The 11,801-nt window shown below is 39.4% G+C and overlaps 1 protein-coding gene across 1 annotated transcript in view; it reads left to right on the top strand.

Annotated features, from left to right (window-relative positions):
* LOC150081510 (myosin alkali light chain 1-like) overlaps positions 1 to 11,801 on the top strand; it is a 48,044-nt gene extending 36,243 nt beyond the window's left edge. Inside the window, exon 6 of the mRNA XM_090379967.1 lies at positions 11,548 to 11,801. Coding sequence (XP_090236093.1) covers positions 11,548 to 11,606 — 59 coding nt within the window. The 3' untranslated portion in view covers positions 11,607 to 11,801. The remainder of the gene's footprint in view (positions 1 to 11,547) is intronic.

Here is an 11,801-nt window from a genome sequence, read left to right on the forward strand (position 1 = left end):
TCTCACTAATTTTTTTTTTTTTATATTAGTAATAATTTTATTTTAGAAGTGAATTTTGCGTGGCCCACTTAACAGTTTCCATGGACCCCAGTTTTACGAATTTTACCTGTGGCTCCTCAGAAATACGGCATGGCCCACTGGAGGGCCATATGGCCCCCGTTGAGAACCACTGATCTACAGCAATGCCACTATAAACATTTTTGAGACGCGTATGGATTTCGATAGGTGTCACTTCTTCCTTGGTAAGAAATTCAATCACCACTCTTTGCTTGATACGTATATCTGTAACATCCGCCATTTTGAACTAACTGTGTGTTTAATCATGAGTCCGATTACAGCGCCACTCAGTATGGTGAAACTAGAGACCTCTAGTGACCACTCAGTGACACTCGAAATGATCTACGGCGCCACATTTGAACGCAAAAAATTAGGAGGCATTACTTTCGTACGGTCCTCGTATTTCACTTTCGACTATCCCATTTAATCTAGGTCGCTGTTTCTTAGGGAGCTAGATTGAGAACTAGCAGTACCCATTGCGAAAATTTCGCAATTTTCAAATACTGCTAAAAAGGGCAGAATAGGTTTTTTTTTTTTTGGTAGTTGTTGGCGCATAGGCTTCTGTGGCCATAATGCACCTCCCAAGGTTTTTGCAGTACTTTGATCCAAGCCCGAGGCGGGAATGGAACCCGCGACCTTTGGGTTGCCAGGCAGGCACTTTACCAACCCGGCTAGCCTGGTCGGAGGCAGAATAGTAAAAAGACCGCTAAAAACTCATCTTTTATTTTAAAAACTGATCACCTTCCCTGGTACCTCGTCTCCATGTCTTTAATGTCCTGGTGAAACCTCTCACTCTGTTCTTCACTTACACTTCTTCAGTTTTCTGGGAAAAGTCGATGTGGAAGTGTAAAAATGTACCGTTACACTCATGTTGCGGCCCAACTTCTTAAAATGTAGTATAGTCTATAATACTTCTTTGAAAAGGACATTTTTTGTATTCTTGTGCCCTTCTGGTAACCTTATCTTATGTTGGAATGATCTGACCCGAGATATTGCTACATACAATTGGCCGTGACTAAATACAGGATTAGTAAGCGAAATTCCGAATCTATCAAACGTTTATTTGCCCTTGACTTTTATTTATAGTCATCGCAAAAGCCAGCCGAATAGGATACTACCGTCCTTTAAATGAGAATGGAAAAGTCGAATCGAATGGAGTCAAATCTACACGTAGTAAGAGTACCCATTCTCCAATAACAGGAGAAGTTTCCGCTTCTCCTGTTATTATTTCTAGATCCAAACAATTCTGATGCATAACTTTCACTATAGTCTCGTACCATTGATCAATCCTTCTGAAATTGCCATATTCCGCACTAAAATAACAACTGCTCCTACCTTCAACTCCAAAATGTTTGGTGGTAAACCATTTAAACTGAGGCTGTCCAGAAATTCGGTTGGATATCGCAAAAGTTCTTCAGTATCTTCAGATACAATTGTGTTAACACTCTTATATTGTAATGAATCACCAGGCATCGGTTGTATAATTTCTTAATCGATTTTTTCACACTCGTCATTTTTTGCGGAAAGAATAGCACGGGACGAAACGGCATTTACATAAGTAAGGTTGTGACCAAAAACAAAAGGAATCAAACTGTCCTGAACTATTAGATTAGGATCTAATTCAATTTCGTCCAAAGTTCCAGGCGCTATGGGATATGTTCCATTTCCGATTGCAAGTAACGAATTCTATTTCATCTTGATTAGCCCCCATTTTTTTCCGTAAATGGTGAATTTTGAAAGAATTCCACAAATGAAAATATTTTAAACAATTTTTGACTATTAGTTGATAACGATAATGAGTTCTGAACGTTTTAAACGTATTAAAAGTAACGAATGGCAAGAAGTGTATGAGCTCGCGTGCGAAACGTGGTGAGCGAGCAGTGCAATGGATTAGTTTTTTCTTTTAGGTAGGCATTGCTAGTAGAGAATTATTATTATTATTTATTATTTATTTTTTTTTTCGGAACAAAGGACACGATTGTGCGAATGTGCAAATTGTTAATCAGTTAAACAGTTAAAAGCGCAAATTGTTAATAAAAAAAAAAAAAATTGCCTTATCAGTCAACATCTTCCTGTGGCTCCATCTACGAAGTGAATATTGAACTATTCTCGTTTGTACTACAAAACTGGCCCATTCCGTAAAATAAAACTATTCGGGTTTTTTAAATTTTAACAACTTTGTGCACACCTAGGAAGAAATAGCTTCAATTTGAGACCACTTCCAGCCCGATCGGTTAAGCCTATCGTTCACGCCGACGGAGTAAAGAAAACGGCTTCCGTATTAAATATATAGATACCGCTGCCAACTTAGTAAATCGATCAACTGAGAGTTGCGCAGCAAATCGTTCCACAAGTGTGGGCGAATCAGTAATTGCCAAATCACTCTTGGGCAGACATTGTGGCATGAACAAAATGGCTGAGTTAGTCAGTCTCAGGCTATAGGTGCATGGTCTTTTGCTTCTGGAAATTGGGTTTCTTTCGTGCAGCAATCAGCAAATCGACCAAAGGATGCAGCCGATTACAAACACAATATACTGATACTTCACAACTTTACTTGCTTTGCTGCTTAACACACACACACACACACACACACACACACACACACACACACACACACACACACACACACACACACGATCATGTACCCATATGATCCCTTTCCAACCGGCACTTCCCCATCTAGCCTTCATAATGGACATCCTCTTAATGATAAATAGAAGAAAATGCACAAGAGTTGTAAAAATTCTAGCCTCATTGCACACAGATTGGTATATTCTAGAGCGACGGCAAACTTCAACTGTCTGAAATTAAAGGAAACTAATCAACATATGGATGCAACCCTTGCAAGATGACTGGATACACAGGGGAACTCTTACTAAAATAAGATTTAGTACATAAAATCATGCTCATGCATTGTTTGTCTTTTAAAGGTACATCAGTAGCAATCTGTTACGGTTGTAAAGTCATTAATCAATGGACGACTCTCTCACGATCACTGTCTGTGAATCACAAAACCTTTAATTTAGATGTGTGGAGGATTGATTCACAGAGGCTTCTGTATGTGTGTGTGTGTGTGTGTGTGTGTGTGTGTGTTGAATATTAAGTTTACGTTACGTTTTTTCTGTTTTTAAATCTATATGAAACCCATGGAAACAGGCCTTGTTGGGTCTATTGTATAACCATCACGGTGTGGATACACAGCTTTTTTTCCCCCCTGCACTAAAGGTAATTAATAGTGATCTGTGCTAACTCTATAAAAAAAATAGATGTGCCCAATGCAGGCAAAATATGGTACTAGGCTGACACCTTTGTGCTGCGCAACACACTTTGTACTGCGTGAAGATGGGTGATTATGGGTTAACACCATGATTTAACAGACATTGAAAAGGGCATGATCATAGGTGCCAATTTAGATTGGACTGCAGGAAGTTTTATTTTAGCCAGCGAGTTACAAATTACTGGAATAAGTTGCCTACATGGGTGGTAGAGGCTGACAGGTTGGGGAAATTCAAAGGTCATCTGGATAGTACCTTCGGGTCAGGGAAGCGCATAGGATGATAGGTTTCATTTCCTTTCTTTTAGTAATTATTGTTATTTATTTATTTTATTTTTTATCACTGTTTTGTTCGGTTTTTTTTTTTTTTTTTTGGCTGGTGCAGCATAAGCCATGGGCTTTCTTGCACCATGCGGTCATTACTGATACTAATACTAATACTAATTGGATGGATCAGCGTCACCCAGACAGCTGTTGCAGAGCCCTACAACAACTAGCAAACCGATGATAAACCATTAATGCAGCATTAAAAGTATCCATTGTTGAACTCTTTCGTGGTTGAGTACAATAAAGTCCCACCCGATCCATCCTCAAAGAAACAGAAACTCGCATAGGAAACTCCGGAAAACACTGTGGGAGGACCATTGATGGTTGGTGTTGACAAAAGGTTGCCTTTTGTCCTTGGTGGGTGTTAAAGTACACGTATGATGGAAACAACACGTCAGTGGATTCCCCCAGCTTTCTCGGAACATCCACTGACAGAAAGGATATGACGACAGTTTATGAAACCCTATTCTGTGCAATATACCGTACTTCCATCATGTTCGAATTGGGATGAGAAGTACCGGAATGTCCTTCCTGTTGTTAAACATCAAAAAGGTTTCCAAAATTGGCCACTACCGATTACACTTTCGAGCATATTGGTAATTAACCATGGCATTCGAAAGTCAGAGCCAATGAGAAGTGGTAGTATAATATTTATATTGGATAAACTCATTGTTGCCAAATATTAGCGTTCTAGTTCTTAATATTTTCTAGTTCGAGCATTGATCATGCCCATTTCTGGTTGTTGTAGGGTTTTAGGCCATATTGAGCCGCATATGGCCTAAAACATATATATTATATCTGTAAATTGCGTACGTTCTGTGGTCGATTTTCTGTTTGTTGGACGAAAAACCCGAGGGAAAAAAAACTGTGCTTCCTCTCGTGTGGACCTACTACCCATCTTTCCTGGAACCGACTAGCTCAGGAACGTTGTTAAAAAGACACACGGTGTGGGGAGGACGGTGATCATAACCATTTTGCTATCCGCGACCAGTTCGTTACTAATGTAATGAACTGATCGCGGATAACAAAGGATAGTTCAATAGGTTCATTACTAGTGTAATAAAACTATCCGTTACCCGAGCAACGCTAATCACTTCGGATGTCTTCACCTAAGCGAGTCTGCGCGAGTAGCACAGTGGTATCGTCACCGTCCTCCCCACACCGGGTGGAAAAGGCCTGGGTTCGAATCCCGTCGATGACGCGAGGAACTTTAATGGGCTTTTTTCACTCCGTGGCTGAGTTAGTTGGTCTCAGGCGTAGATAGCAAGGTTTTCTCCCCACTAACTGGGGTTTTTTCGTCCGGCAAAACAGGCAAATCAACCATAGAACATACGCAATTTACAGACACAAAATACGGGTTAATGTATTTAATTACGGGCAACCCTAAAATAATAATTTGATTTTTTTTTCTCCTAAGTGAGTGTGCCAGCAGTCCCGCTCCTGGGCTGCCCATGGACTATCACCTGGTGGCAGAGTAGCCTGTTTCACTTTACAACACATTACACACACGTGTACACATACTTACACTAACAGGCCATTATGAGAACATGGTATTATATGCTAAATTGGTAGAGATGGATGTATGTCCGGGTGCCACCCTTCGACAGTTAAATACACACATATATTCTCCTAAGTGAGTGTCTGCGCGCGTAGCACAGTGGTATCGTCACCGTCTTCCCCACACCGGGTGGAAAAGGCCCGGGTTCGAATCCCGTCGATGATGCGAGGAACTTTAGTGGACATTTTCACTCCTTGGCTGAGTTAGTCGGTCTCAGGCGTAGATAGCAAGGTTTTTCCCCCAGGAAACTGGGGTTTTTTCGTCCAGCAAAACAAGCAAATCGACTAGAGAACACCCCAATTTACAGACACGAATACGAGTTAATGTAATCATTTACGGGTAACCCTATTATAATAATTTGGTTTTTTTCTCCTAAGTGAGTATCTCGGAAACTAGTATGCTCGTATATTGAATATACAGAACTGGCTCTTGGAACCAGTTCTGTACATTTAATTTACTTTAATAGCCTTCCCAGTCACTAGTTCTCAATGTACCTGAACACCTGTGATGAGGTGGAACAAGCTCTTCGGAGTGGGGATCTGCAACCACATAATTTGCAAAAACTGTGGGAAGCAATTCAGTCAACATGGTTCATCATCCCTGTGGCACACTTTGGACACCTCGTTGAATCCATGTCAAAACGAACCCGGGCTGTTCTGGGGGCTGAATGGGGAGCTGCTATTCGCTACTCGGTTAGTGTATACCTAATAAAGTAGCCACTCTGTATCCTTATTTTATTTATTGACATTGTAGAAGTTAAGCATTGTTGTGAGAATAATAAAAAATCTTAAGGTAATTTATTTGATGCATTTTGGATTCATATTCTATAGATTTGAATTGTAACGGAACCACTTATGTGTGTGGTAATACTGACATCCCAAAAGTTCTTTTGCCCCCGCCACGGTAAGAAAGAAACCATTTTTGGTTTCTATAGTTCGTTATGCGATCACGAGTCCATGAACCCTCGTGGGTAGCACAGAATAGCCGTCATCTCCACACCGGGAGAAAGAAACCTGAGTTAGAGTCCCATCGATGACGTGAGGAATTTTTATGAGCGTTTTTCATAATGTGGTGGGTTATAGTAGGTCTAAGGCGAGGAGAGCAGGGCGTTTTCTCCTGGAACTTCGGATTTTCATCCAGCAAACAGCGAATCGATCACAGTTGGTTTAGTTTTATTGGCGCATCAGCAACTAAGGCTATAATGCGCCATCGATCACAGAACACACGCAATTTACAGACGGTATATATGGAGCAATATGGTCTTATTCATTGATGCCCCTAAACCCTACAACAACAAGAAAAACATGAGTTCATGATAATACCCTAAACGAACAAAGTGAGCAAAGGGATATTGTTTAGTTCTAAAAATGATTAAAAGGGTATAGACACGCACTTCATTGAAGTTAACATCTCTGGTCTTTGTCATATAACCTATTAATTCACATAAAATGCCGCTATAAAGTTCATTTAAATAAGAAAATATTTCTATGAGTAAGCGTCTGTGATTTTCATAAGATCCTGTTTATATACATGTAATACTCGTCATTTTGTTTATAAACACTTTCGATGAACTGGACACACTACTGGTATTTGTCTTGGCGTAAAATTTTAGACTAATTACAATTATCATACAGTGATCTTTGAATTGCCACACGATACTCAATTCCCTCCCATTGAACAGTAATTGGCAGAAATTAGTGTTCGATTATTTTAAAGGGGGGGGGGTCAGCTAGAGTCCCGAGGCACGAATACATCAATCCATATTTGTAAGATTGAGTTTTCGCTTTTGGGTTGTTTGCCTGTTTTGCCGGAAACACTCGGGCACCTCTTAACAAGCCTTCAAAATGTTTCTACCGCGTCCTTTTTCGAAAAAAACCACAACCGTCTAGCAACAAGCAGTTCTTTCCAAACTGGGAAAAGCAGTGTATCTACTATACTTGGTCGCCATAGCCGTGTGGTCAAATGCGAGGATACAGAAGTATACGTGTTTGAGTGATCGTATTTCAAGCCGACATGACTACTAAATAATCACCGTCCTCCCAACCCCGGATGGAAAAGACCTGAGTTAGAATCCCAACAATGACGCGAGGAATTTTTATGGGCCTTTTTCACAACTTGGCCGAGTCAGTAGGTCTCAGGTGAGGGGAACAGGGCGTTTTCTCCCGGAACTTCGAGATTTCATCCAGCAAACAGCAACCACAGAATACGCGCAATTTACATACGGTGCAATATGGCCTAAGTTGCCGATGCGTCTGAAGCTCTATAACAACTACCTCCCTATACCAGTTAGTAAAGGCATGGGTTCGAATCCTGCCAATGGCGCGAGAATTTTTATGGGAATTTTCTACAAGGTGGCTGAGTCAGTCAGTCTCCGCTGAGGATTTCATGATTTTTCTCCCCGAATTTTGTTTTTCTTTTCATCCAGCAAACAGGCAAATAGCAAGCCAGAGAACACACGGAATCTATAGACATAATATGCGTAAACCGACGCTTTATAGCCTTAGTTACTGTGGCACCTTAACAAGCACACGCACACACACACACACACCACTACCACCATCACCTTGTATTCTCTCTATCTTATGGACTCTGTCCTTTTGTGGTATTTCTGTATATAAACGTAAAATTTATTTATTTATTATCACGTAGGGCAAAAAGGTACAGAGAATATACACAGAACTCTGAAAATATAAATTCACCTTGCAGTCTAAAAACTATTCAACTATAAAAATTTAGAAAAAACACCATTTTAAAAAACACCTTAGTCGATTTATTCGCAGTATCTTACAGTTTTCTAAAGTCTATTTATAATTCTAACAGTTTGATTGACTATTCCAAACTGTCAATGTAGCTTTTTCTTATCTAAATAAAAATATTTTTTCTATCTTAAAAAAAAAAAAAAAAAACTCTCTGTTTGCATTACCGAATTACTCAATATGGTCGCATCGTGTTATTGGAGATATCCATCGCTTTTGTCACTCCAAAATAGTCTCCAATATCCGTTTTTCCAATAGTTATTCTGATCGAGAAAAGATCTCGCGATTCAGCTGTCGTTCATATAGAAAAGTATCAGGTCAATAAATATCCGTGCGCATTCTTTTCTACTCTTTGCAATCTTTCAGATCTCTCCAGCTGAACTCCTAAAACGTGCGGTTAGCAGGGAGCATTATGTTATGTAGCCAGACTTTTTCGTGCGAACATTTTCAATGTATTTCAACTGGGATACAGTCATCAACTAACAAGAACTAACGCAGGATGTCTCAAAAGTCACATGGTACGATAATAAAATCGAATTACTTTCATCTGTACGCGATTGTAAATCTGAATAAAGCATATAACGCACGTCTTCTGAGGTGCCCTGCAAATTAATTTTTGTCTTTGTACAAAGTTTTGTCTTTTCCTATTTCACTTAAAAATTGTACTGTAGTTAATTCTTGAGAAGTATAGCGTTTTTATGCAATAAATTCGAGTTGAATATTGGTAAGTTACAGTCTCAACATATTTACGCCTCACTGCAGTGATTATCTGGATGAAAAACCGAAATTTCCCATGAAAAATCGCATTTCTCCTCCAAAAAAAAAAAACGCAAACGAACCGGAAACAACACAGAATACACTACTGTCCAAAAAACAACAACATTAATTATTGGTATCAATAGCCTCAGCCATTGATACCACCAGAAGCATTTAGCTGAAAGCTTATCATTTTTGTGGAAGATGTGCACATTTTATTGCGCACTTCCTCCACAAAAATGATAAACTTTCATCCTCCACAGAAATAAATGTCCTAATAAACAACATAAGCAAAACAACTCATTGCTTTTACAGGATATTATAAGTGTCTGTAAATAGATGTGCTGAACACCGGTGCACCAGCGTTCTTCAAACATATCTGTTCTTCACGAATCCACCCATAGATTTTACAACTTGAACTGTTTGTCAAGGAATGTCGCTCGTGTTCTCGCAAATGGTTGCTTACGGTTCGGCGTTGCTCTTGAATCATGAGAAAAGGAGAAAGAGATATCGTGTTACTTCAGTATGCTTCTTTCGATTCGTACTAATCTTGAGATTAGTACGAATCTTTAAATCTCTGAGAATCTAGAATATAGAGACGTTGGGCGTTTGTTATAGTCTCCACCTTGTGTTCATTCTTACTCTATGAAGAGTGGCCTATGTTCTCCTAATATGGAGGTGATTCTGCAAAAATTCTACCGAACAATGTCAGAGATGGTGCTGGTAACAAGGTGAAAGTCAAGATGCCTTCTAACTTATTTAAACCCATCTGTTGTATCTGAAAAGCTGAAAATACAGAGAGTACTATTCATCACCCAGCCTGCATCAGGTGGCATAGGTGATGGATCATTCGCCTTAAGTTCTTTGTAATATACATTTCCTTAAAGATTCATGTTATATAAAACATAGTTTATTGCCTTATGTGCGCAAAACAGGTACTCATTTTATTTTCGTACACAAGAAATGCCCACTAGAAATGTATACTCACTCTCTGAAAATTATTCTACACCAAGATGTACAAATATAGGTAACGCTAAATGCAGATTGCGTAAAGATCTTTTATCTGATGTTTTAAATAACTTATCAAAGGACCTTTAGTGTTACATTAAAGGACTTTCAGTGTTACTTTCCCGCTCCATCTGGCCAGCAGCAAATTTAGGCTGTTTTTCTGTGTGCAATATAACAACGATATGTGACTGACAGTAACTGAAAATTAAGTTGAAATTTAGCTTGAGTTTATGTCGAATTTTTAACCAGCTTTTATGTAATATACGCACAACACGAATAGTTATCATACAACTTAATGTAGTGAAACAGTATTTGTTCTAATTTACTCGGGTATCAGGGAAGGGTGATCGCCCAGAATGTCCCCTTTTGAATCCACCACTGCCTCTAGCAATAATACAAGCTGTAATGCGTCTTGGCATTAAGTTCCTCTTAAAGCCGCTGTAGTCTGGGCTGGACGAGAAATGGAATTTAGTTGCTGTGTCATCACGTTTCAGACATAAGAGTGACCTAGCAGGCCATTGAAATATGTCAACATTGCAGAGAAACTGTCTAACAATATTCTAATAATATATAGAACAGAGAGTAATTGTTGGAGAAAATGCAAAACATCAGATCTAAGTATAGTGTCAGCGTAACGTTGACCTCTGAAATTATCGTAAATAAAAACTAGTGGTGTCATAAAAGTGGGTACTCGTATCACGATCCTCTGAGTTCTATATGTATGCCTTTGGTGAATACAAAGAGGAAAACCTCTTTTACTTAGGTATCGCCATACGCTTGTCCTTCATTACTGACTAAACAGAACCATGACCTATCACTAAAGAAAACTAGTCGCCATTCTTCATTCCAACTGGCTTTCTCTGGACCCGAAGGCGCAGCTAAGGAACGCGCAACATGAGTTCAATCTTTCCTCTCCAGTCACCTCCTAGTAATGCGCCTTGAAACTGGATGTTCCAAAGATAAAATAAAATAATCTTTAAATCTTCTTAGAGGAGAAAATTTTTCATTCGCAGCCTGAATACGAATTATCCAGTTCTGACGCGTTGACGTTTGGCTGGATACTTTCGAACCTGAATGATTGTTGTGAATGTGTTCTGCTGAGAGGCGGACTGGGTAAAAAATTCTTACCGGTGAAAACTTGAAGCCACCTCATACTAATGTTTATGGCCAAAATCACACCAGACTCCGGCCCAATGGGGTTTCTCAGGTAAGGCTTATGGTCAGTCCGCCTCTGGTTCTGCTATCCAAAAAAACAAATGAAATAAAACAAAATAAATTAACGGCGTAGTCCTCTGGTCGGTTTGCCTATTTTCTAGAAGAAAAACCAAAACCTTGCCGTCCTTGCTTAAGACTGACTAACTCGGCCGCGACATGAAATAGTCTATAAAAGTTTCTAGCATCATTGCCGGGGTTCATACCCCGGTATTTTTCCACTCGGTGTGAAGAAGGCGGTGATTATAACCACTTGCTACCCACGAGGACCTATAGCCTCAGAATGCGTCTAAAAAACCGGTTAAAATTGATTTAATTATGTGCACCTCGTACACCTCGTTTGGGCATCTTAAAAGCCTTATGACCAACTGACTCGCCGATATTCGACGAGTCAACTTGTCATAGATGTCGTAAGGCTACTAACTTTTTTTATGGAGAGGCACTTTTCTTAGAAGTGAGTATAAAAATTTAATAATAATGATAATATAATTGGCCCTTTACTTTTTTTATCTAATAGTAATTATTCTGGTTTCCAACATATCTTCGTATTTTTATCTGTTCTGTGCTTCATTTTCTCTTTTCTTTTTTTCTTTTTTCAGCATTTGTAAAGGCCATCATAGACGGTCCCTTCGCACAGCAAGAGGAAGAGAAGAAGTAACTCGATCAATTTCTGTCAGACTCCTTCATTCCTACAAACCCGCAACACCACCACCTCGTGCCGCAATTGTGAACATGAAATCAATTCGATGCCAAGAAAGTTTCGTGTATGTACAGCCATTTTGGAATGCGGGCAACTGTGTTTTTGTGTGTGACGTCATCTCCAGCAAATTTCAATAAACAATTTTATTAAGAA

This window comes from Mastigoproctus giganteus, chromosome 8 (assembly GCF_048544385.1).
Source record: "Mastigoproctus giganteus isolate SK-2022 chromosome 8, ASM4854438v1, whole genome shotgun sequence".
Lineage (NCBI taxonomy): Eukaryota > Metazoa > Arthropoda > Arachnida > Uropygi > Thelyphonidae > Mastigoproctus > Mastigoproctus giganteus.